This window comes from Urocitellus parryii, chromosome 7 (genome assembly GCF_045843805.1).
Source record: "Urocitellus parryii isolate mUroPar1 chromosome 7, mUroPar1.hap1, whole genome shotgun sequence".
NCBI classification, from domain to species: Eukaryota; Metazoa; Chordata; class Mammalia; order Rodentia; family Sciuridae; genus Urocitellus; species Urocitellus parryii.
In genome coordinates, this window is record NC_135537.1 from 112,907,110 (window position 1) to 112,934,351 (window position 27,242).

The 27,242-nt window shown below is 48.7% G+C and overlaps 1 protein-coding gene across 1 annotated transcript; it reads right to left on the minus strand.

The window, feature by feature from the left end:
• Positions 1–9,921: 9,921 nt before the first annotated feature.
• Positions 9,922–12,783, minus strand: LOC144255704 (interleukin-36 receptor antagonist protein). Its single transcript, XM_077800487.1, has 4 exons — positions 12,755–12,783; positions 11,119–11,204; positions 10,377–10,504; positions 9,922–10,092 (listed from the first exon to the last, which is right to left on the minus strand). Exons 1-4 carry the CDS (start codon positions 12,781–12,783, stop codon positions 9,922–9,924), a joined length of 414 nt encoding a protein of 137 aa, XP_077656613.1.
• Positions 12,784–27,242: the final 14,459 nt, after the last annotated feature.

Below are 27,242 nucleotides of genomic sequence, written 5' to 3' on the forward strand. Positions count from 1 at the left end.
GCAGGGCAAGGTCAGAGACTGTACTCCATGCAGCGTCTACTTCTCAGCATAGTGCCAGGCACACAGCAGGGGCAGCAGGCAGGGGCACGCATCCAGGGTGTAGAGTCACCCAGGGGCACAGAGTCACCTGCAACAGGCTGCAAAAGCCACCTAGCTCTAACCAGCCTGCTGGAATCCAGCAGCGCCCCAGCCCAGCCCATCCAGCTCCAAGGAGCTCTGTGTCTTCCTCACTGGGGATCAGGAGGAGCCAGCAGGGTTGTGAGCCTAGAGGGGGTGTGTGCCTGTGCGTGTGCACATGTGTGTGTGCGCACACACATGCGCTCACTTATGCCCATCTCTGGTGCTAGCTCTGGGAAACTTGAAGACAGCTCCCCCAAATAACTTAGCAGGACGCTTCCTGGCTGAGAGGGGCTGTGTGACTGAGCCCCACAGCTGGAGATGAACCTGAAGCAGGTCCTGTCCCACTTCCCAGCCTGGAGGTCACCACATTCCTGTCCCCTGACCTAGCAAGGGCTTCCATGTCCCAGAGCCGGAGCGCAGAGGGAAGAGCAGCATGGCTATGAGGCCTCTCCAGCCACCGGCCAGGCAGGGTCTTCCTGCAGGGCTAGGCACACCCTTCCCAGGGACTCATGTTGCTCTGCAGGGCCTTAAAGGAGCCCACCCCCCTGTCCTGGTGTGCTCCCTGTGGAAAACGGGTCAGCCCTCAGAGTCAGAGGCTCCTGCAAAGAGACTGTCCCTGTGAAAGCCCGGGTGCAAAGCTTCACAGGACCCTGCTCCTTCCTCAGGGGGGGTCATCCTACCCCAGAGTGCCACCAGGAAATGACCACCTGCAGAAAGGCCAGCCCAAATTCAGGCATGGAAAGCAGCCAACCGTGAGAATGGCCAGGGCTGCAGTTGGCCAGGGGCGTCTGTGGAGTCCCTGAGCAGCCTTCCTCCCTCTCCCCATGTGGGCCCAGCTAACTGAGAAGGGAAGAGAAATGAGACAGGAAAGAAGACAGGAACACAGGAAATGAGACAGGAAAGAAGCCCAGAGGGCCACCAGAAGGAGCAGGGCTAGAGGGGCAGGGTGATACCCCGGGCATTGGGGCGGCGGGCGAGGGGATCGGCTGTGGCTGTGAGCTCAAGCCCCATGGCCTGGGAGCTGAAGAAGTAGGGCCGAAACCAAGGTGTCCTTGGATCCTGGATCTGCCACTGTCCCCTTGGGCAGGTCACTTTGGATCCCTGGGCCTTGAGGCAAGAGTTGGGGGTTGATGGGAGTGAAGGAGAGCAGGGTAAGGGGGCAGATGCTGGCTGGACACGGGCGTTAGGGTCATCCCACAGCTCTGAGTTGGTATGAGTTCTCCTTGGTCTAAATAAAATGACAGATTGCCCAAATGTCCAGTTATTACGATGCACACTGCATCGCTTTTTATAATATGGTGAAGATGGGAAAAGCCTAAGTGTTCTCAATGAACCTAACAGGCGATTGGTCAAAAAAATTACAGCAATTGCAGTAAAGAAGACGTATGTGTACACTGAAGGTGACATCATCGACGAAGGTTTAGAAGGTGAAATTTTCAAATACACCTGGGAAACACGCAGGTTATGAATAATACGTACATGACAGCACGTCCACACACATACAGAGATGCACACGTGTTAATAAAGACAGCTAGTGTTTTTATGACACTTGTCTATGACCGATAGGATTATGAGTGACTTTTTAACAGCTTTCCACATTTTTCCTATAATAACCCCAAAGTTTCTTTGTAATATAAAGTTGTTTTTTTAATTAAAAAAAAATGTTCAGTCAAAAATCATTGGCTCCCAAACATGCTTGACCACCTGGATCACCTGGGGGACTTTTTTTTTGGGGGGGGTACTGGGGACTGAACTCCGGGGCACTTAACCACTGAGCCACATCTCCAGTCCTTTTTTATATTTTGTTTTGAGATAGGATCTTACTGAGTTTTTAGGGCCTCACTAAGTTCCTGAAGCTGGCTTTGAACCTGCCATCCTCCTACCTCAGCCTCCTGAGCAGCTGGGATGACAGGTGAGCGCCACAGCATCCAGCACCTGGGGACTCTGATGGAGATTATTTCAGGGGCTGAGGGTACTGAGTGAGGCCTGAGGCGGTTCAGTGATGGCCAGCCTTGGGCCTCGGTGTGCCAGCTCCGTCCTTCCCACTGTTCAGTGCACATGCCAGTCACCTGCAGCTCTGGATAAACTGCAGACTGGTTCCCTGGGTCTGGGACAGGGACCAAGACTTTGCCTTTCAAACATGCAACTGGGCAGTTTTCACGCTGCTGTTCCCTGGACCATACTTCTAGTTACAAAGTACCAACCAACACCCAGTCCAGGTGGTCCAAGAGCAGTGTGGCCTAGAGTCCAGCCCACGATGTGCTCCCACCTAGCCACACTGCCGAGGCACCTTTGGTGGTGGCCTCAGATGTGGACAGCCAGTTACGTGCACTGAGATCCAGAAGGGGCGGGCCTAAGCAAAGGGCCTTGTGTGCGGCTGAAGACTGCCCCTCCTGGTCAGTCGGCTCACAGAGCAGGCGGAAGCTCAGTGGTGGTCCAGCCCCACTGAACCCTCTGGTTCTGTAACCCACCCTAGCGGGGGTCCCATGGACTCCATATTGGGCCTCTCTGCCTGGGTCCTGGCTACACTGAGAGGTGGTGAGTAGGGCTGAGAAGTTGGCCGCTGGGAGACCCCTGGGTTGCCCCTGTGCCGAGGCCCTTCCCAGTGCACCTCGAGTTCCCTCCTCAAGCCTTCGCTTCCCTTTAGGCCCCAGATGACCTTGCACTGAACCTTGGCCTCTATCCCTCTTTCCTCCTTTACTACTCCCTGGACATGACCTCTAGCTGTCTCAGACCTCCTCACTTTTCTGCTGGGTCGAATCCCAGTGACCAGTGGTGCTGAGCTCTGTCCATGTCCACCTGCACATCACAGCTGCCCTGGCCTCTCCTCATCCCCCTGCACATCACAGCTGCCCTGGCCTCTCCTCATCCCCCTGCACATCACAGCTGCCCTGGCCTCTCCTCGCCCCTTGCACATCATCTACGTGGAGTCTGTTCTCTCCGAGATGGTGTTAGCTCCTGTGGAGCAACATCCACGGGGTCTGCTTTGACCTCTTGGCTCCCAGGAAGGCTTGACATTGGGTGATGCCCTTCCCACCTGTCCTCTCTGTCTCAGGTCCATTGGAGATTCTCCCTCCTTCTGGAGCTGTCCCAAAGGTCACCACACCATGTCCTGAGCACTTCTGTGCCATGTCCTGTGGAGCTGCAGTCCATGGCTTCCCACCGCAGTGACCTCTTGATCTAATGTCTCCACACCTTGACCTCCAGCCATCTGTAGTACACCCCGCCATTACACTTTGGGTATCCCACCATTGCACTCCACCACCTGTACCTAAGCTTGTGGTGGTCAGCTTCTCCTCCTCCCACCCACTTCCCTCTCAGTTCCATTCCTCACACCTCCAGAATAGGCATTGGGCTCATCAAATTCATTATCAAATTCAAAACCTGAGGAGAACCAAACCTGGCTCCCACCTCTCTGTGTGTCTGCCTTGTCCTCAAATCCCAGTGGATGGCTCCTTTGACAACTCCCGGCTCTCAATGGCCACACAACTCCACTGCATTCCTGCTCTTCTGCCTTCAACCCAGCCCAGCCCTTGTGAGGCCCCTGGACTTGTTCTCAGCTCTTCTCTCACCACGTCCCACCCAGCTCTGGAATCTGAAGTGGCTCCTCGTTTTGCCACCACTTGGCCCCATCTGACTGTTATCGGTGGCACGAGTCACCTCTACAGGCAGCAGGCTCCTTCCTCACCTTCGCAGAGGGCATCCTTAACTTGCTTCTCAATTTCTCTCACCGCTGTCCATCCAGAGCTCTAGTATTAAGATTGCTGGACATTGGTGTCCACATAGAAGAGTATCCAGTTCTGTCCCATTAACTATTCACACAAAGAACCCAGACATGCAGGGTCATGTCATCTAAGGAAACCCAACTGTGACAGCCAGTGCTCAGGTTAACAGCCCGTCTTCAGGGTCAGTGTCTGTAAATCCCAGGGTTAGATGACAGGGCTCGGGTTCTTTCTATGTCAGATTCTCTTTGGTTCCGTGACTCAGAGTTTAATGACCTTCCTTGACTGCTGTAACCCTGCTCTGAAGGCCTATTAAGTGTCACTGTGGTTTAATGTCCATTAAGACATTTGTTCCTCTTGTAAAAGCCGGTAAGCTCTTGAGGTCACGAAGCCTGGCACCCAGCTCTCCCGATGCTCTCCCCAGCCGCCCGGCGGACAGACCCGGGTGCTCATGAGCAGGACATGGGAATGCACACCCCAGGCTGTGAATGGCAAGGCTGGGTTCCAGACCTAACTCGGCCAACTATTTGCCTTGCTGCCTTTTGTGCCTAAACCTCCAATTTACCTCTCCTTGGAATGAGAGGTTGGGCAAGGTCACCAGTTTTCACAGTGAGAGTTTACACAGAAACTACTGAACATACTGCTTTTGCTGAACAGGGTGTGACGAAGACGCGGGGACCCTGCTGGTGTGCCTCTTGTCTACCAGAGCAGGCACTAGACATCCCCAAGGTCTCCCGAGTTCACCAAACACTAGACTTGACCTCACTGGCCTAGATGCTGCCTTCTGGCATTGTCTTGGAAAGTCCAAGGTTCTCAGTATTTAAAAATCTAGACTTGATTTAGCCTAAACCATTCCCCAGATCCCACCATGAGCTGCTAGATCTACCGACCGTCCCCCCAATTCTATGAAGGGGATTCTTTGTTAACCAGATGGCTTGACAGGGGGCACTAAGAAGGGGACATTTTGGGGACATAGAAGAAAAAGAAGAAGGCAAGACGGCCAGCCCACCACTGACCTGCAGATCCGGGCACCTGGAACCCTGGTGTCGGAGCCTCCAACTGCTCTCTCCAGGGCCTCGGCCCTGCCTTTGTATGTGGGTGAGGGTGGGTCGAGCCTGCGGCAGTCGCTGCCATTGATTCCAGGACAGGGAGGAAGAAGAGCCCAGAGATTTCACAATGCCTTTGACACAGTATGGATAATAAGAAGGTGGGGAGATTAATGAGTATTTATCGAAGGGGGCGAGAGTCACCCATAAAGCCCTGACAGAGGCCAGGCACTGAGCCCCACTCTGTGGCTACTGTCATTGGCCATGTTATTATTGGTTTGGCAGCCGGGGACACAGTGTGGGGTCAGACATCAACGGTGACCCACGGGGCTCCATCAAGGCTTGGGATGTGGTTACTTGGGACATAGGGTAGGTCTGAAGATTACTGAAAGCACCTGAAAGGGACATCAGGGGCTGAGAGCATCATGAGTGTGTGGCCCTATTTGGAAAGGTGGGGGGGTGCCTCTGCTTTTCAATAGGTTTAATTAGTTGGCATCACCTTGATGAAACAGATCATTTAAGGAAACCCAACTGTGGAAGCTGTTGACCTTATTATATTCACCCTGGGACTGGCCAGGTGCTATGTGCCCCACACTAACAGGAAAGATGACAGTAAAAGAGGGCAGCACTGAATACCCAGTTCCCTAACTGACATTACCTAACCCAGGCTGTCCACCCATCCATTCATCCATCCACCCATCTAATCATCTATTCATTCCATCATTCACCCACCCACCCATCCTCATATTTCTCTATCCATCCATCCATCCATCCATCCATCCATCCATCCATCCATCCATCCATCCATAGATCCACTTTCCCATCCACCCATCCATCTATGACAAGGGGCAAAGAGGTTGGTGTCATGCCCACTGGAGACTAGCAGCCTTTCTCTAATTCATTTCTCTCTCTCTCTCTCTCTCTCTCTCTCTCTCTCTCTCTCTCTCTCTCTTATCATTTGTAAATTTCCATAGAGGGCTTGATGGGGAGATTGGAGGGGTCCATCCAAGACCCAGACGGTTGCAGGACGAGAAGGGAGAGAAGATGGGCAGGAGGGAGGCCAGAACATTGCTTCTACAGCCAGCGCTCGCTCACTCTCCACTCCTCCCACTCTCCCTCCTCTCTGTGGGAAGGAGTAAAGCATGGGTGTCACATCAGGCAGTAAGTGCATGTTTACCAAGCTTCTATCTGTTCTATGACAAAGACATGAACAGTGCTCAGTTCCTGCTGTTAAGCAGCTTCACAATTCAGCTGGGAGCAAAGTCATAAACACTTGAAAGATAATTTAAATGACCAGAATCTCTAAGCTGTGGACCAAGGGCATGTTGGAGACCACAGTTGCAGAGAAACTCCTTGGTTAAAAAAAAATCTTGAGAAATTAAAATGATCTTGGACATGATGTCCTGGTGTCCCTCCAGATGGAGAGGTCTGTGTTATGGAGCTCTGGAGATGTAGGTTGATGAGACTTTTCCTCCACATCTCTAAGGCCAGGGACTGCACAACCTCTGGAAGAAGCACTAACAATGTTTGTGGAGTTTGTGGTTAAAAATCTGGGCTCATTCAGGAAAAACCGTCTCCACATCATTTCCACCCGTCTATCCTATTTGTGCTTTCTGGAATGACACAACAAGGATATTCTTCTACTCGGCAGAACTTTGGGTATCTGCAGGGCTCCCTGTGTGCTGCTTCTTCAGCATGAAGACCCTCAGCAGCTTCACCTCTTCCCTTGTGACCTGCCCTTGGGACCTCCTCTGCTCTTCCATTTCTGGAGCTGGCATGACCCCCACATGATGTGGAGATTGTGTTTCTGTGACACTGGTCCAGGCCTACAGTTTAATCAGCAATTGCAGAAATCTGAAACCACCAGGTCTTTTTCACTTGAACACCCACGGTGCTAGCACCCACGGCCACACATACCCCAAGGTAGTGTTTAATGTCCTCCTTTTCCTACTGACTTATAAATGCCTGCTCGTCTAGGCAGAAGCCCTTGTGAATCCTGTCATCCCGTAAATGGTGAAGCAAATCACTTCAGGCTGGAGAAACCTTCAAGAATGAAGTGGAATTTAAGCTCCACCCTTAGAGGCTTAGATGGGTGGAGGAGAGGGAGAGAATGTTCCAGGGTGGAGAGAGAGTGGCCACATTCCATGCTCACTAGATTCCAGTGTTTGCCAAGCAAACTTATGTTCAGAAGCCCTAACCTTGAGGTCATCCTGGGGCCACAGACTCCAAGCCAACTTACTGCAAGGGGGTGGACATGAAGCATTGCCAGAACAGATGACCAGGGCTCTCAGTTCATCAGAGGCTTCCTGGAGGACGTGACATCTTAGCAGGGTATGAAAGATGGGCAGTTTCTCTAGACAGGGATGGTGGTGAAGAGCCCCAGAGCAGAAGGGCATCCTAAGACTGTGTCTGGACCCACAGAGAGCGGGAACAGGAACAGGTGTACAGAAACACAGCCTGGTACCTGGAGCCCATGGAGACCTCAGCAGTGCTGAGCTGGAGTTGCTAAGGCCCATGGAGGTCATCCCTCCTGTCCTGACCCTGTACTTGCCACTCCCTCTGAAGGCTTTGAACCTGCCAGTCTGGTCCAACAGGTGAGCTGCATGTGGAATAGCTGAGGCTCAGATATGGGACCCTGTTGTGGCTTCTGTGTTCAATCCTCAGGATACTGGTAGGGACACTGGAACAGACCCTGGCTTGTAGAACTAGATGTGTGCAGCAGTCAAGGATGATCTAACCCTTCCCGAAGCAGAGAACATTTAGCAAATTTTGCACTATAGGCATTTAAATAGACTATTTGGATCAATAAAGGGTCGGAGTTCATTTTGAGAAGGAAAAAATTGGAGAAATTACAATCATAATCAAATGAATGCAGTGAATCCCCCTTCCTTGGGCCTTTATTATCTACACTTCAGAACAAGTTACTCCAGAACCGAGCAATGAGCTCACACAGTCTCTGGGGCAGAACTCTGGACGGCTCTGCTCTCTGTCAGGAGGCTGCAAACCAGCTGTCGGCTGGGCGGCTGTCATCACTGAAGGCCAGACAGGCTGCAGGACTGGTTCCATGCCTGTGGCTGTGGTTTGGAGACTCTGGTTTTTCACATGGGTGTACGTAGGAGGCTACAGAGCCAGCCGGAGAAGAGGAAGAGAGATGGATAGCGAGAGAGAGAGAGAGAGAGAGAGAGAGAGAGAGAGAGAGAAGGCATCTCAAGATAGAAGGCCCAGTGTCTCCTATAACTTACTCTCACAGGCAGCAAGCCATCAGTCACTTTAGCCACATCCCACTGGCCCGGTGTGGGAGGCAGGCATACAGGGTGTGAATTCCAGGAGGTGGGGTCACGGCGGCTGTGCAGCCAATCACCACACACTTCATGCGTCAAACAACAAAGATGTATTCTCTCACAATCCAGGAGGTTGCCACTGTCCTGATGTCCTGCCTTGGCGAGTGGCAGCCTCAGTCCAACCTCCCGGTGCTTCCTCTGAGTCTCTGGGTCCTCTTCTTACAAGGACACTAGTCACAGGAGAATTTAGTCCACGCTAATGCAGCCTGACCCTGTGGCAACCATCCGTAAAGACGCCATCCCAAAGGAAGGCCACAGGCTGAGGTCCAGGAAGGACATGAACTCAGGGAGGACACTATTCATTTGGTACAGCAGCCCTCTTGGGAGCTGATCCCAGATCTTGGACTTCCAGGGACTGTGGGCCATTCCAGCTCCAAGCACAGGATTTTAAAAATTATTATTGACATTTTATTGTTGTTGTGATGATGATGATGACGATGATGGTGATGATGATGATGGTACTAGGGATTGAACTCAGGGGCACTTAACCACTGAGCCACATCCCCAGCCCTTTTTTGCTATGTTCTTTAGAGACAGGGTTTCACTGGGTAGCAGAGGGCCTCACTAAGTTGCTGAGGTTGACTTTCATTTTTTAAAAAAGTTTTTATTATATAGGCTTTTTGTTACTGTTGTTGTTTTTTCATTTGTTCTGTCTGTCTTTTGTCTGGGGTTTTTTCTGCAACTCCCTCACCCTGGAGACTCCAGCCACACAAGCCCATCACATTCCTCTTCTTGGCGCTTTGCTGGGGAGGTTTCTGCCCCTGCATCTGCCCCCCAGAGCAGCTGGGCTCAACTCAGCTTGAGTTTCCGTCCAGGGAAGCAGAGGCTGAGGACAGTCAGAAAGGGTGTCTTTTCCACTTCCCTCAAGGTCCCTCCTAACATCTTTTTTATAATGACAATGGGAACCCATCCTCATGATGGAAAAAGTAGGAAGCAGATTAAAAATAAAAATAGAAAAGTCGCCTATAGCACCACCACCCAGACCCTGCTGCTACTGCCGTTCCTTCCAGAGAGGTTTGATTCAGAAATATATACTTAGGTATTTCTTTTAAATTCAAAAGAAATGGCAAGAGCTCTGACTTTGTAATATGCTCTTCACAACGTGCTGTAAGCATCTTTCCATGGGAGGAGAGACCAGCACTGGAGGTTTTCTTTGTATCTTGGGTTTCTAAAAGAGATGGGATGCCCACCTCCTATCTTCTGAGATGAAGCTGCTTCCCCAGTGACACCCTCCCAGGCCCTCCCAGGCCCAGGGCCAGAGGAAGAGGCAGAGATGGAAGAGGAAGGCCATGGCAGGAATGGGGAGGGGCTGGACCAGCAGGGGATCGTGGTCCATCTACCTGTGGCCACCTCCCTCTCCTGCACCCCGGGGGGTGACAGGACCTCAGTGGGCACCTGGGCGCTGAGTCAGGCACCTTTAAGCATGAAGGAATCCCACATGGTGTTTTAAGGTTCCACAGTAGGACCACCCCGTGGGCAATGAATGTGGGTACTGATCCCCAAACTGAGGCCAGAAGAAGGGAGCATGGCTGGGTGCCCTGAATTCTGAGAGCAGGGACGGTCCCCCTCAACCCTGCCCCCACTGGAGCTGGCGCTGCCCAGGGAGTTGTGAGGGCAACCATGGCCCTAATCATAGGGCTGGAAGTAGAAGTCCGTAATGGGGGCATCCCAGGGGGTGTCCCAGGCAGCGTCCTAGGGGATCTGGGTGAGCCTCACAGGCTGGTCAGCCTCGGGCACTATGCAGAGGAACCAGCCTGGGTAGGCGGCCGACTCGAAGCTGGAGGTGAGTCCCATGTCCCTCCGGTAGAAGGTGAAGCTCTTGGACTCCTTGGCACTGCGGTAGAGCTCCATGATGTTCACCGGCTGCCAGCAGAGGGGCAGGGGTGAGGGGCAGGGGCAAGGGACAGGGGTGAGGGGCAGGGGTGAGGGGCAGGGGCAAGGGGCAGGGGCCAGGGGCAGGGGCAAGGAGCAGTGGTGAGGGGCAGGGGCGGACAGTGGGAGGTCAGAGCTAGGCAGAGCCCTTAGGGAGCAGGCAGAGCCGCAACCAGCAGCAGCTTGCTGGGTCCCTAAGGTGCCCAGAGGCAGTGCCCAGCCTCAGAACTGGCCGGCTTAGTCTCCAGATGGTGAGGACAAGGGACAGGGCTCACCTCCAGTTTCAGAGTTGGTTCCTTCTCTGTCCCACATGACAGGCACTGACTCCCTCCCTGGACACCCAGGATGACTGGAGACAGACTGGCATCCAGTGACCGATTGGGGACAACACTGATCTCCTCACCTGTGGGCAAGAGTCAAGGTACGGGCCTTTGGGGGCCTTTGTTTCCCTCTCCCCATTCTTGGACTCTGGGAGCAGGGCCAGCATGAGGCCTCCTGTCCCCACGCTGGGCAGAAGGGGAATCTTTCAGCAGTTGTCACAGGGGGAAGGCCACCCTCCTGCCACTGACCCAGAGTGGACATCAAGGCACAGAAGCACCTGGTGCCACCTGACACTGCAGCCCCCACATTTAGAGCTGTCTCCAACCTCAAGAGACCCTCCCCAGCACCTCGTTTGAAGCCCAGGCCTCCGTTCTGAGCCCTGTCTTTATGAGCCTCCCAGAAGTGGATTAGCTCCCCCTGCACCCCCCACCCCATGCACACACACACAATGCTCACACACGCAGCAGCACACATGTGCACACTACAGCAGAGGGCCCACTGGCTCCAGTGACCCTTAGGAGTGCCCAGGTGGACAGGTGGACACTGTCAGAGAAGATCCACCACAGCATGTGGGTAAGCACGAGGCCACACAGTGTCCCCTGCTGCTGAGGTCTGCAGGCCTGCTGGGAAGCCTCCTCATGTGCCTCCCGCAGAGGGACACGGATGGGGACCACTCAGGTCCTGCTCTACACCAACCTTTAATGACCTTCCCCGGGTGCAGCCCTCCGGCCAGAAGCTGGTTGTTGTGCAGATAGAGCACCTTCAGGGCCGAGTCCTTCATTCTGAAATGTGAGGAAGGAGGAGGCTGTGAGGAGCGGGGCTCCTGCAGCTTGCCCTGGCCCAGAGTCCCCCAGTCTGAGAGTCTTGCCACCCTCTCTTCCAACAATGCTGGGTACCACAGCCCAGCCTTCTCCCAGGCCTGCTGGGCTCCTACCCTACCAGGGGATGAGCCCAGGCCCCCACCTGAGTCTCACCCTATCCAATCTTTCCTATCCACAGTCCCCACATAGTCTCTCAGAGAGAAGTGACTGCAGCTGCCGTCCATGCTGCTGAGCCACAGGAACAAGTCACCCACCCTCTCTGGGCTCATTTAGCAATGAGTCTCCTCATTGCTAAAGATGGGTTAGGTAGCACCCAGGTCTCTTCCTGATTAAAATCTGTGTCTTCAAGTATTACTGAAGACTTCAGTGGTCATTTACTTCCACTTGGCCATGTATTCCTTTCTGAGTGAGGATTTTCTCTAAATTTAAAATTGATTTATTTTACTTTTCTTAGTTATTGCTTGTATATGAGTTGATTGGTTTTCTGATATACTGTGAGGTGAAAGATGTACTCTGAAGCAGGTTTCTGCAGATATTAACTGGGGAAAAGTCTGCAGTGTAAACGTTGGCTGCATGTTTGCCCTTACATGATTAAACAAGCTCCATTACTTAGTAAGATCCAAAGTCACTGGCATACTGAGTGGCACGGTGAGCTCTTACCAGGACAGGAAAGGCACCACTTGCCGCATGTACTTAATCAAAGAGCTCTAATGTACAAAGAGCCCCATGGGACTGAGGCCCATAGAACACACTTTGAAACATGCTAGCCAGTCGTCCCCCAAGTGCCCAGGCTGCTGGTCCCACAGACGCCGAAATCCACCAGGCTCAAGGCCCCAACACAGACTGGTGTAGTGTTTGCATAGAAGCATCACACGTCTTCTGCCATACCATAAATCATCACTAGATGACTTACAATACCTACCATCATGCAAATGTATGCAAACACTGTCATACTGCATTGTTTACAGAATAATGACAAGATCATCTGCACATGTTCACCGCAGATGCGATATATATGTATATTTTAAATCTGTGGATGTGGAAACCAAGGATATGGAGGACCAGTCAGACGAGACTCAAGTCAGAGAGGGCTGCTCTCCCCCTTCACTGTGAAGTTCACACACAGCTGAGATTCTGGGTCGCTACACACTTGTGGGTGGACAGACCTCTGGAGATTGTTTTTGTTCTATTCCCCCACCCCCAGGGCTGCAGGGAGGAGGTGGCACAGTGGCTGGAGTGACATGAACTCATGGTGTGGGGAGCAGAGCGGAGCTTGGAGGGGGCTCCTGGCTCCCATCTTCCCCATGGTTACTTGTCCCCTGAGGCGGGCTGCCGGGGCCTGTCCCAGTCTGAAAGGGTGGAAGAACGGCAGGGGCAGTGACTGTTGGCCCTGACTCCCAGCCGCCTGTCTTCCAATGGGAGCCCCCGCTGGGGCAGCAGGTCCTTCCCGCCCTCACAAGGCTGGACAGGTCCACCCAGATCGCACTCCCCTCGGAGGCCCACACACTCACCGGAAGCACAGTGCCCCGCTCAGGACCATCTTGAATTCCTCGATGTGCAGATTCCCCTATTTTGAAACAAACAGCAAAAAAATTTTAGGTGCAGACAAAGGCTGAGGGCTGTCAGGGGCCCGGGTAGCAAGCAGGCTCTTGAGCCTCCCAGCAGGTGACCACCTCCACTGGGCCAGGGCTTCTGGGGCTGGGGTCAGGAGAGCCTGCCCTGCCAGCACTCAGAGGACACCTCAGTGGCTCCTTTCCCTTGGCGGGAGCCTGCGGAGTCTGCGGCTCCTTGAGGATGCTCCAGCTTTTTAAGTGCATACTTGATTATTTATGCACTCCTCCCAAGTCGCTGGGAGGAGACTGAAACTGCAAGCCAGGGAGGAGCAGGGTGATGTGACACCCTGGAGCCTCCTGAAGCACCTGCTGCTCCGCCCAGCCTGGGAAGGGAGTTTCTGGAGACAACCTCCCTGCAGCTCTGAGCTGGGCCCTTGGGGCTCTGAGGAGCACACAGAAAAGCAGCTTCTGCAGAGAGCTCTTCCCTCCTCTCCCCTCCCCACCTGCCTGCCTTTGCCAGGGCCATGGAGATGCAGGCCATGGGGAATTCCTACTGGGGGAGCGTGTAGGCTACAGGTCCACTGCAGAAAAACCTGAAAATCCAGAAGAGCAAACCAGGAGAAGAACGTGAATGCTTCCGTGAATGCACCATCAAAAATCCGGTGAGGGAGGACACTCTTCCTCCCCCACGTCACTGCAGACAGCTGTCCTGCTGCAGCGTCACAGAGGCCACTCTCAACCTGCTGCTCTCTGGGGCACCACAGCAGACTCGTTTCCCACACTAACATGAATAATGACTTCCTAGGTTTGAACAGCTCTGCAAAAAATTCCTAAGGGTCTTTTATCATTCATTTATTCCAGCCCATTATTATTGGTCCTTATTTTGTTGGGTTGTGTTGGTTCATTTTTGCTATTGAGCGCTTGGTTGTGACAAACATCTATGATTCCACAGTTGATCTTTCTTAAATATCTCATTGGCAAAAAAAAAAAATCATGATTGTGAATCCATCAATATGCTTTTAAGACTCTCCGTGATGGCTCTGAATTAGTACCCGTCAGTGCAGAACAATTTAACAACATCTTGACCACCATCGGTAACTATTTATTGTAAAAGCATGAATTTTAAAGAAACCATATTCAAACATGTGGGACAAAAAAAATCCTTAAGGGGTTTAAAAATAAATATTGGGTTGATTGAAAGACAGAAAATAACCTCTTATTCACATAAGACTACCAATGTGATAAATAGCATTCAGAAATATAAATTTAATGTAGATGCTGCTTATGCAAAATAATTAAATGCACTATAAATTGGCCAGATAGAAACAACTCAGAAATTACTGCCAATTACAAGAACAAATTCCAGAGTTAAGCTATTGACAAAGTGGTTTTCGAAAAATAGGCTCTTGTCTGCAAAGTGATTGTAGAGGTGGACACCGTTTCCCCTAAATGCCAGGGTGCCATTCTCAACAGTGAATTAGCCCTGTGTGCCCACGGGCTGATCGAGCTCCTTCAAGTTCTGCCCATTCAGAATGGAGCATGCACGTGGCTGGCCCTGCAGAGACGCAGCGAGCTGGCTGGGGTGCCGGGGGTGCCTCTACCAGCTCTGTCTATTACAAAACGTGCTGAAATGAGAATCCAGACAGGATGAATGAATGGGCAATGCACCAATGAGCTCACATGTGGTGCACACCTGTGAGCCCGGTAGCTCGGAAGGCTGAGGCAGCAGGAGGATTGCAAGTTAAAGACCAGTCTCAGCAACTTTGTGAGACCATATCTCAAAATAAAAAAAATAAAAAAAAATTAAAAAAATGGCTGGGGATGTGGCACTGGGATATATCCCTAAGCTTGAAAATAAGACAAAACGACCACAGTGTGGGCTTTCACATTGTCAAACAGGCCCCACTAACAGTTCCCTCAGAAATGGGTCCTTGGTTTGTCTCACTAATTGCTATTGGTTGGCTCCCAGTGCATCCCCACCACTGATTGGGTTAAGGCTCTCATAACCCAGTGATTTCACCTCTAAGCCTTCTTGCATTGTCTGACCCCTGATATTTTGGGGGTCACGTCCAAACCATAATAGTGCTATTTTTTACTATAAAATGCCCTATACTGCCTTGGGACTCTGCAGAGTTCTCACCAGGAACAAAGACCTCACCAGATGCAGATGCCAATCTTGAACCTCCCAGTCTTCAGAACTGTGAGCCAAAAACAAAACAAAACAAAAACAAACAACCAAACAAAACCTCTTTTTCTCACAAATTACCCAGTGTCAGGTATTTTGTTTCATCAACAGAAATCAAACTGAGACACAGATTCTCTGAAGTTAGATGTGAACTAGGAGAAGATTGATAAATTCCAACTTTTTTTTGTCTGATAAACAAAATTTCAAAGGCAGTAATTTTTAAAAATTGTAACTGAGCCAGCCTATTCCAGCATTTCTTTCCCAATGAATACTAAAGACCTTTGTTCCTTGAGCCATCCTTAGATAATCGGTTTTATAATTGTGATTCCCTCACATATTAATAGTAAGCCGTTGACTCCTACTCACTGCATGTGTGTATGAGAGTCAATTTTTTAATTGGGGTAATTTAAACTTTGTCTCCTTTGACAACGTGAAAGCCCACACTGTGGTCATTTTTTCTTATTTTCAAGGGTGGTGCTACTTTGCCCTGACCTCACAGCCTCCGTACGGGGGTTTTGAAGTGTGTTATGGGGTATTAATCCTATAACAGGCAGCACTTCACACCTTCCCTTCAGTGTGGCCTGCCCTTGGCCACTTGCTCCTGATGAATGTGATACCTGGTGGGAAGGGACAGTGTGTCACATCTGAGCTAGGTCACCCTGATCGTGGCTCACCCAGTGGAAGCTAGTGGCCATGGGACGGACCTCAAGCGGCCCTGAGGGGCCCGGGTGGGGAGGAACAAGGCCTTGTGACAGCACCCTGGGAGTGAGCCTTCTGGGGTGCAGATCCTCCATCCCCACAGACCTAGCATGCTGCAGCCCCTGCTGACCCCCACCTACACGTGGGAGAACCCTGCCAGGTGGGTCCTCCTCCTCCCAGGCCCATGGGAAACCACAGGCGTTTCTCATTTTCAGCTGCTTGGGTTGGAGTCATGTTAAGCACTGACAGCTTCCTGCAGCACCTGGGCCCCCCAAGCTTCACCGTCAGTGGGGATCCTCCCTTTCCAGCAAACGCCTCGCTTCCTCATGGGGACCGTGTCCCGGGGCGACTCATCACCACATGTGTGAGATGGGCAGTGTCCTGGGCAGAGGTGGAGGGGAGGACAGTCGGTCAGTGTATCCTCACTAGGAGTTTGTAGGCTCACACAGCTCATGACCCCAGGCGGGAAGCTCTCGTTGGGAACCCTGATTTAATAATGATTAAAATGACCAATATCCTCCAGCGCTCACAGTGTACCTGGAATCATGTTTAGGGGCCTCCTGGATTTTTTCTTTGTACATCTGTTTAGTTACTGATCCGATAACCACTATCATTTCTGTTATGCGGAAGGAGAAATCAGGCACGGAAAGACTAACTACATCACCTGATGGTTGACCACTAACTAGGATTAGAGTCAGACCCGAGTCCAGGAAACCTAGTCCAGAACCAAGGCACTCAGGGTGACCCTTTTGCTACCTGAGTCAGTCCTGTCACTCCTCTGTCCCCACACCTCTGTGAGCAAAAGGCAAGTCTCCAAAGGCCCATGCCACTGGACTCCCATGGGCTCTCAGCCTCCTCCTTCCCCACTAAGGGGACCAGGAGCCAGGTGGACCTCTTGCTCTTCTTGAACAAGATGACATGGTCCTTCTTGGCCCCTCGCTCTTCCTCTACAAGCCAGCGTGGTCCTTCTCAGGGGCCTTCCCACTGGCTCTGCTCCCCACCCGGAAGCTGGCGTTGTCCCCACCTCCCAAGGCCTTTGCTGCGACACCCCTCTCACCGAGGCCATGTTATCCCCTTTGTGCGTCCCTCCCCTGCTCCCACGCCCCCCACCATGCCTCACTTCTTTCCGTGGGGCTCACCACTTAGCAGACTGTGTAATCCACCCAATGTGCCCTGCGTGGTATCTACTGCCTGCTCTCGGTGGTGCCAGGTGCACAGGATGTCTTAGTAAATAGGAGCTCAGTTGTCCACCATCCTTGTTTAAGAAGCCAAGGAGCTGATGACTATTTTTATCTCCGTTGTTTTTATTATGATGATTTCATTTCCCAGAAAGTATTGATGCTTGTGAACCCTCCTTTTTTTTTTCCTGGAACAGTTAAGACCATGGGTTGGCAAAGATTGGCCTGTGGGCCAAGACCAGCCCACAGCTTGGTTTATGAATAAAGTTAGTGGGAGCACAGCCCTGATGACTATGCCACTTTTGCACGGTGATGTCTATGGCAGAGACTGTGTTTACTCCACAGCCTTTTATAGAAAGAGTTAGCTGAGCTCTGGTCAAGACTGTGTGGGTTCGAGTCTTACCTCTGTTGCTTACTAGCATGTACATTTGGTCGAGTTACTTAAGCTTTTAGCTTTTGAGTTTTCATTTATAAAAAGGGAATAAAAATTCTGCTATTGTTATGAGGACTAAATGAGTTCATATACATGAAATGTTTAGGATGGTGCCAGCACATAGTAGGTGTGTACATGTCAACTTTATCATCATTACGCGACCCCTCGCCAGCAAGGGAAACACGACACAGGATTCTTCTTTCAGCAGTTTATTCAGGACCCTTGAAGCATGATGAGAAAACAGGAAAGAGCACGAGCGGTCGGTCTGCCCTAGCTTAAGTACCCAGCCCCGCCAATGAACTAGCACCACGTGGAAAAGTCTAATAGGTACAGTGCAGCGGAAGCAGGCCAGAGCCCAGCCCCACAGCCTTACAAGGAGTTGTTTGCCTCTAACAACTCTAACCGCTAAAGAAGCAGAAGCAGGAAACCAGCGCCATTTTCAGGGTGTGGTCGCCAGCTCCCAACAATTACCACCATCACTGAAGCCAGATTTAAAGTTAGGTAGTCAGTGTAGTTAGGTAAATCGGGTCTAATACCGAGTGAAATCTAAAATGGAGGCCATGCTGGGAATGACTCAGGGAAAACAGGACAACTCATGGAGTGTTAATAAAGTTCCGAAAAGGCCCTAGGCCAAAGTCCACCTGGAAGAAATGTTAATGAACATCCCCCAACAGATTCTCGAAGACAGCCCATCCCAAAGAAATGTTAATGAAGCCCAGGATACAGCCCCCAACAGATTTGGAGATAGCTCATCCCAAAGAAGTGCTAATGAACAGCAAACTTGACGACTAGGGAAATGACCAGATTACTCCTTTGTCCCAAACCCTTCCCACCTACATTCCATCACCAAACCTATAAAAAGGGGAACACATTGCCCGCTAACTGGATTCCACCTTTTGGGTCCCCTTCTTCCTCCGGGAGAAGTCTTTTCTTCTGTCCTTTAATAAATTTCTAATTTCTACTCTGACCTTGCCTCGGCGTGCTTCTTTGGTGTTATTCTTCAACATCGGGGAGCAAGAACTCGTCACCGGTCAACAGCGGTAACATATTGGAGGTCCCATACCGAGATTCTACACCGAGGTAAGTACATGCACCCCATGTCTGTTTGAGGTGCATCTTTCTCTCTTTCTTTCTGGAGGGTAAGATGGGCACCCGTCGGCTACTTAAACGCAACTAGTGCAGCCGCCACTCTACAAGACTCGGGTGAGAGGTTTCTCGGCCTAGGCAGCTCTCAATCACCTGTTCGGTACAGAGCAGGCATGTTGGGTTCTGCCAAAGCCGCTTCCAACTTTTCTGTCTGAGGCCCGGAGAGCAATTGGCGTGAGTACACAGTGTCCGGAATCCCGATCTGCCTCGGATGCGTGGAGGTGGAGGAAGGAGTTTGGAACAACTGCGGAATTCCGGTCTGGGCTACTCTCAGACGAATTCTTAAGGTTCCTTTCTCTTGAGCCCCCTTCCGACAGCCCCCAGGGGTATCTAAGGTGATCGGTAGATGAACGGCATTGAGGGAAAGCCCCAATCACATTTGCCTCCGTATGGGCCATGCAACACTCCCAACCCCGCATCCAATCCCTCCTGGATGCTCCCCTTCCTTCATGGGTCAGAAACGTTAGCAATTCAGGTTGTAAGGCTGAGAGAAAGGCATAGGATAATTAGTAAGATCTGCCCAGGTTCCCTAAGGTGCATAGGTAACTATCACTAGTCTGTTTTACCGCCCAATGTTTAAAATGAGCTGTGTTCCTTAAGCTACCAAGAGAGGCATTTTTTTTAGAATCAACTCCTCCGGTAATCTGCTAGTCTACAGAGCAAGGATGACAAAAGAGCACACAAAGGATTTTAGTGGTCGGGAGGAAAGCAGTAAGGCCCTTAAGTCTGAATCCTCCCAGGGTCTCTGGCACAGGGCAAAACTGAGACCCTAGCACTTTGCTAAAGGGGACCAGAAACCCCTTGGCAAAGCCAGGTGAGAGACGGGTTTTCTGGACCGTTTAGGAGGCTCAAGTATTAGGGAGATCAACAGTTTTCTCCGGCGCGGGCGCCTGAGTTCTGTTTTTTCTCTCCACACTCAGATGGGAGCCTCACTCTCTAATACGTCAGGTACGCCACTTGCCTGCGTATTGAAAAATTGGGATAAATTTGACCCTCAAACACTCAAGAAAAAGCGCCTCATTTTCTTCTGCCGCCAGGTCTGGCCTCAATACAAACTCCCTGATGGAAAAACCTGGCCACCAGAGGGAAGTATCAATTTTAATACTATTTTACAACTTGATAAATTTTGCAAAAAGAAAGAAAAATGGTGTGAGGTGCCATATGTTCAGGTTTTCTTTGCTCTAAGGGAAAATCCTAAATTATGCCAACAATGTAAAGTAGACTTAGCCATGGTATCTGCCATAAAACCTAATTACCCAACTGGAGCACAGGCAGTTCCCAGAAGTGATCCTGAGTGGGACCCAAATGATGAGCAAGACGCTTGGAAAATTAGATATTTTCAGGTATTGATCCTTGAAGCCCTTAGGAGAATCAAACAAAGGCCCATTAACTATTCTAATATTTCAGAAATTATTCAGGGCCCCCAGGAAAGCCCTGCTCTTTTCATGGAGAAACTCAAAGAGGCAATAAGAAAACATACCACCGTGGATCCTGAATCCACAGAGGGCCAACTACTTTTAAAGGACAAATTTATCACTCAGTCAGCCCCAGACATCCGGAGGAAATTACAAAAATTGGCATATGGCCCTGATCAATCTCTAGATAACATCCTCCAAATTGCTACTTTGGTTTTCTACAATAGAGATATAGAGGAAAAAAGGGAGAAAGAGCTTAGAGACAGAAAAAAAACTGAAACGCTGGTATTTGCTCGCAGAGGAGTAAGCTCCCAGGGTGCAGGAGGACGAAATGGTCCTCCGTCCACAAGAGGGACTTGTTTCCAATGTGGAGAGGAAGGACATTTCAAACGGGATTGCCCAAAGGCCAAGCGTCCGCCTCCACGGCCCTGCCCTAGATGTCAAGGCAATCACTGGAAGAATGACTGTCCCCAGGGACGTAAGTCCTTGAAGTCAGATCCCTCTACACATGCCTGACGACGGGTCCCAAGCTCAACCTTGGCTCCCGTGACTCCTATCACCGCATGTGAGCACTGGGTATGCTTCTTCTTAGGGAGCCAAAAGGTCAACTTCCTTTTAGATACTGGCGCCAGTTATTCTGTGCTCACCTCTCATCCTGGACCTCTTTCCTCTAATACTTTAACCGTACAAGGGGTGTCTGGATGGCCTTTTACCAGAAGGCTTACTCCCCCACTGAGTTGTGAATGGGACGGGGTGATGTTTTCTCATGCATTTCTGATAGTCCCAGAATGTCCTAGCCCCTTATTGGGAAGAGACATACTTTCAAAACTTCAAACTGAATTTAAGACCAAGAGGACCATTATGTCTGCCTTTATTAGAATGTGATATAAACACTGAAGTGTGGGCTACTGAAGACAAAATTGGACAAAAAGTGCAGTTCCTATCAAAATAGTTTTAAAGGACCCTTCTGTCTTTCCACATCAGAGACAATATCCCTTACGCCCGGAGGCAAAAAAAGGGTTTATTGAAGATCATTCAGAACCTCAAAAGACAGAAACTTTTAGTGCCCTGCAATAGCCCATCACCAAAAAGTGATACTTAGCTATGATATCTTGGACTCACTGAGGAAAAGAATCAGAAAATTTGGGCTGATCAAAGTACATACACCCTTCCCCCTTCAAGACCTAAGGCAGATAAAAACTGACTCTACTGGAAGGTTAGGAGATATGCAGATTGCCTAGGATTGGATCTATCCAAAGGAGCTAATCTTGCAAGTGAAAAGGAAAACTGAGGAATTCCCAGCAGCTGACAGAGCCTTTTTCGCTTTGGGGAAATTTCCTCATTCTTTCTCTACACTGTAAGGATTACTCCACCCAAATGCAGTAAAGTCAGTCACACTGAGACCCTTGATTTTACACTTATAGTTGCCCCTATGTGAGAACATCTGGTCCACTCATGGGAAATCTAAGGTGCCACTGATAGGAGTCATAATTAAATGGAAGTTCAAAACCTAGAGAGGTATTTTCTTATCTGGTCTATTTTAAAGGTTATTATAGATTGTTTCTTGGGGATAATCTAGGTTAAATGTGTGTCTAAATGATGTTTCATCTGGTATCTAAATGAGTTTGAAGCATTGCATAATCTTGCAGTTAAAAGTTAGGGTTAGGTAACTGTTTAGTTTGTGACAATTCATGCCAGAGAACTTAAATACTTAGGATGGAAAATTAAAAGAACTCTACTTCCAAGTTAGCAAGTAACTCCCAATCAGTTTTATTTTTTTATCAATTTTTGAACTGGGTAGCCTAAGGAGATTTCACTAGGTATACAGTGCATTGATTTAGGCAAGGATAATAAATTATGATTTGGTATCTGTTTCTCTCTGTGTGTAAGATTTAGGAAAAAGTGTTGAATTAAAACGTTGATCTGGCTTATTGAAATGACATTAATTAGCAACAGTCTTGGGAATTTTCAAAACTTAATTTAGATATACATGGTAGTGTGTGGATTTTTTCCAGGTGATTTAATGTAACTTAATACTACTTTAGGAACTTCAGAAAGAAAGTAGCTTAATGATCCTGAAGGAACTTCTTCTGATAGTGGCTTTTATATTATCAAGAAGGATCCTATTTTCAGTTGTGTGAGCAAGTTTTTCTAACATAGGAAGATAAATTGTGACTTATGGTTAAAGTACCTCAGGCATGTGGTTTCTGGTCAGAATTCCAGTTTCCCCAGGTCCTTCCAGACCTCAGCCAGGACTTAAGTTGGTATGCAAACAGAAGCAGCTTGGAGCTCAGGCCCAAGTAAAAAAAAAAGGGGTAAAAGTGTCTTTTTTACCTAAACTCAAACTAGACCAAATCAAAAGGTAAATTGTATGGAATTTACTAATTACTGGCCGGTCAATTTTTTAGGACTTTTGCCTTTTCTTAGATTCTATGTTTTTTTGAGCTCATGATTTTGTTCCTACAGACAAGTTAATGTTTTTCTGATAAGTTCTATTTTTGATCAACTGGATTTAAAAAAAAAAAAAAAAAAAAAAAAAACATTGCAATGAGATTTCACCTGAGAAATCTACAAGGCCTTCACCATTGTGTTATGTGTTACACTTGTGTTACGTGTTGTTTGTATGTCTATGTCTGTATGTGTATGTCCATATATCATGCAGTGATTGACAGACAAATGACAGATGAGGAGTGCTCATGAAAAATTAAAAATGGATCCAAATATCTTTGATTCACATGGTTCAAATGACTCAATTTAAATTTGGTAAATAGATAAAAAGGAGGTCTTAAATTTAGCTTATAAGTTTTTCTAGGTGTTCAAAAAGGCCCTAATAAAATGTTGATGTCTATGAAGTAATCTGCTTAGATTCAAAGGTTTACAGGTATTGTTTCAAAATGTGAACAGAAGGAGGTTAACAGATAAAAAGAAAAACTAAAAGGTTCTAGGTATGGATTTAATAGAGGGAAAGTGTGTTTCTGGATAAGAGTATATGATTAAGCAATTAAGAGGGTTTAAGTAAGTGATATAAAAAAGGTCTATGCAAGTTGTAAGTTTTTGAGCAAGTAATCAAAAATTAAACAGCTGGTTGAACAAGTGCTGTTGTTTTAGAGAATTGTGCTAGGTTATTTCTTTAAAAGTTAAACTTGGTTAATATAAAAACATCAGTGTAATTGGTGCCATTTTTGTGTTCATACAAGTCTGTAAGGTAAAAGCTTTAGAAAGAACATTATATCAAACTGGTGTTCTAAAATCGTATGGTAATTTTAAGCTTAAAAGAAACGTGTTGGAAGTTTATTTATATCATTTGTGTTCTATAACTGAACTTGTTATCAATAAGTTATGTAAAGTTCCATGTTACTTCTTACACTGAGATACAATTTAAATGTATTTTTAAGTTAATGAGAGCCTAATCTATGTAAAGGTTTTATTGCAAAACACAAAAGTACTTTGCTACTTTTCTACAAAAGGTTAAAAGCTTTCAGCCTTTCTTTAATTCTTGTTTTAGATGTGACATTATGTTATGTTTGCTCAAGTTCACAACAATTTATGTAGGCTTTGTAAAATGATGTCCAAAAAGCAAAGATCAGCTTCAGAGCTATAGCATTTAAGACTTATGATGAGCCCTGCCTTACTTGAGATAAGGCTCTATGTCCCATTTCATGTAAAAGTGACTATGAAAGAAGTAGACTAGATTTCAGTGCATTTAAGGTTGTGTCCAAAAGTTGTTTTTTTGTCACGATTGCCAGGACCTCAAACAGGGGATTATAATGTATAACTCTGCCAGAATTCAAGGTAGCTATTACGTAAACTAAATATGTTTTTATCCTAGTTAGTTTTGTAATTTGCTTTTAGATGGTCTAAGGATTGCCTGTTAATGTTTTAAACAGGTACTACTTTAAGAACTCACCCTGGGTTAACTTAAGATAAGAAGTTATCACCTACAAGATAGAGAGATAGGTACTAAAGCCCAGTACTTAGTATAAGACTGCTTAAACTTATTTGCTAGATGTTTAAGATTAAGTTTTAAAATTAAAGTTAAATTAAAGGGCCAAGAAAACCAATATTTGGCTCTTGCCCTCTGAGTCAGTCTGAATCAGGGATAGGGTACTTCTCCAAAGAGCTCTGCAACTCTAGGCCACTAACCTCCTGATTAGGGAGATTAATGAGACCAGTGGAGGACAGAAGCCAATCAGTGCATTTGCTGTAAAGAGGAGGTTCATCAAAGAGGGAGACATCCCTGATGCTTCTGAGGGAAGCCACATGGTCAAGCAAGGCCTGAACCCATCCTAGCGCAAATGGCACTAGCAGAACTGAGAAGCTGCTGTGAAGTTCCCGAGGACTCCCAGGAGAGATTCAGCTGACTGTTAAATAGGTAGTAACAAAGGTCAGTTTGACTTGCTTCATCTTAAACACTTAGCAAAAACAGTTAAAAAGCCAAAACACAGCTATTCCTACACATTTTAAATGATAATAATAGTTAAATGTAACTTCCAAAAATAAGTAGACTAAAGGCTACAAAAGAGATTCTTAGACAGAAATGCCTGATAACTGTCAAAGGGACTGTTAGAGTAGTTTTAGTTTAAGGCCCACAGATATTCCTAACCTACACAGGCAGGCTTGATGTTTGCTAGTATGAGTATCCAGCCCTAAGTAACAGAATTAAAGATTTCTCTATTAGACACAGAGGTCAAACTAGTAAAAGGATTTTGCAAGATCAGATGACATTAAATTATTAAACTATACCTTAAGGAAAAAGACATCTGTAACCCTAAAAGTTAAATGTTGTGTTTACATCCCTGACATTTCTGGTAATGTGACAAATATCCTTAAGGATTTACATACTCAGATAAAAGCCATGTCCTCAGCAACTTTGTCATAGAGTCAATATCTTAGCTTCTGGTTCTTGGTACTTCCTGGTGGAAAACATTGTTAGTCTCTGTCTTTGGTATCATACTTATTGGCATATTCCTATGCTGTGGTATTTATTGCTGCATCAATATGGTTCCAATATTAATGAATTCTTGTTTCTCTTATAGACCGCCCATCGCCCAAATGGCCCTCCAGCCTATCATGGACCACTCGATAGACCCGATTTTTAAAAGGGGACTCCAAACTGCTTGCCCCAACATCGCCCCTTTTGTCAGCCTGAAGAAGCCAGAAAGATCTTCGCCCCCATTCCTTACAGCAGTAAGGAGCTTCCCAAATTAGAGGGGGGAATGAAGCCAGATTTAAAGTTAGGTAGTCAGTGTAGTTAGGTAAATCGGGTCTAATACCGAGTGAAATCTAAAATGGAGGCCATGCTGGGAATGACTCAGGGAAAACAGGACAACTCATGGAGTGTTAATAAAGTTCCGAAAAGGCCCTAGGCCAAAGTCCACCTGGAAGAAATGTTAATGAACATCCCCCAACAGATTCTCGAAGACAGCCCATCCCAAAGAAATGTTAATGAAGCCCAGGATACAGCCCCCAACAGATTTGGAGATAGCTCATCCCAAAGAAGTGCTAATGAACAGCAAACTTGACGACTAGGGAAATGACCAGATTACTCCTTTGTCCCAAACCCTTCCCACCTACATTCCATCACCAAACCTATAAAAAGGGGAACACATTGCCCGCTAACTGGATTCCACCTTTTGGGTCCCCTTCTTCCTCCGGGAGAAGTCTTTTCTTCTGTCCTTTAATAAATTTCTAATTTCTACTCTGACCTTGCCTCGGCGTGCTTCTTTGGTGTTATTCTTCAACATCGGGGAGCAAGAACTCGTCACCGGTCAACAGCGGTAACATCACCATCACCACCATCATCATTTTCACCATCACCCACATTACCACTATCTTCACCATCATCTTCATCACCACCACCTTCACCACCATCATCTTCATCACCACCATCTTCATCACCACCATCTTCATCACCATCATCATCACCATCATCACCACCATCTTCATCACCACCATCATCACCACCATCTTCATTTCCACCATCATCACCACCATCTTCATCACCACCATCATCACCACCACCACTGTCATCACCACCATCTTCATCACCACCATCATCACCACCATTTTCATTTCCACCATCATCACCACCACCATCTTCATCATCACCACCATCATCACCACCATCATCACCACCATCATCATCACCACCACCATCATCACCACCATCTTCATCACCACCAACATCACCACCATCTTCATGACCTGGGAAGTTTATTTCACTGCTCTGATTTGAGGATTTGACCCACTCGTTTCCAATTCCCTGTGAAGAGGACAGTAACAGCCCGGCCCCTGGGGTGTCATGAGGCCTGCATGAGGCGAGGCTGTGCCAAGCCAGCTCAGTCACCCATGTGCATTGTGCTCTGTGCCTTCAGCAGTCCCTGCCTCCCTCCCCCTCCTGGGTACAGTGAGCACCAAGTGCACACTGGCGGAAGCCCACGGCAGCTCAAGACCCAGTGCTTTGTCACATGTGCCTGTGACTCATCCCCAGAGAGGGAAAATGCCAGACTCCATCGCTGCAGGGTTTGCTGTGGGGTCTTAGTGTCTAACGAGGACAGTTAACTTCTGCTACACATTCACTGTGTCAAAATAAGTGTCGCTTTCGTCCCCTCTTGTTGTGACATCAGTCCCACTAGATCAGTACAATTTATATTCCTATTTAAACTGACTGAGGCCAAGGAGGCTTAGAGAGGGTGAGCGACTCCTGCAAGACCACAGAACCAGCAGGAGGTGAACTCTGGCAGTTCAGTCCAGGCCAGGAAACCCCAGTCCCCCTGTGAAACACAAAGGGCATCTTGCTTACAGATGCAAGGAATGAGGGCGGAGCTAGAGCAGGGACCTCCCTGCAAGACTCTCTTTCCATGAAGGACCAAGGGGCCACTGGAAGAGAGCTGGCCCAGGGTGGGGACTCGTCACTCACTGGGGTGACCTCGATAGCACAGAGCACCCAGGAGGGCCTTGCTGGGCACCAGAGATGGTGGCCATGTGCAGAACACCTCTGGGAGCCAGCCGCAGAAGTGGGCCTCCAGTTAAAGCCACATCACAGGGTGACCTGGGGTTCACAGAGAGGGCAGGGCCACCTTGGCTACTAAGACATTTGAGGACCACAGAATGCCATGAGGTCAGAGAGGCTGGGACAGGGCAGGGCACTGTGGCCAGTGCTGGGCAGGGGCCCCGCTTTGCTGCCCTTGTTTGTCTCCACCTGGTTGTGTTGTCCTGTGGCACCTTTCAGCACCTGGGTGGGGGCAGGGGTGGGGGTGGAGGCTGGGGGAGTAGAAATGGCCAGCTCTGCAAGGAGAGCGGGTGGCAACCAGGAGGCAGGTGGGGCCCCATGCATGTCACCCCCACAGGCAGTTTCTCTTGACTGAGTCACCAGGGGCAGGTCCAGAGC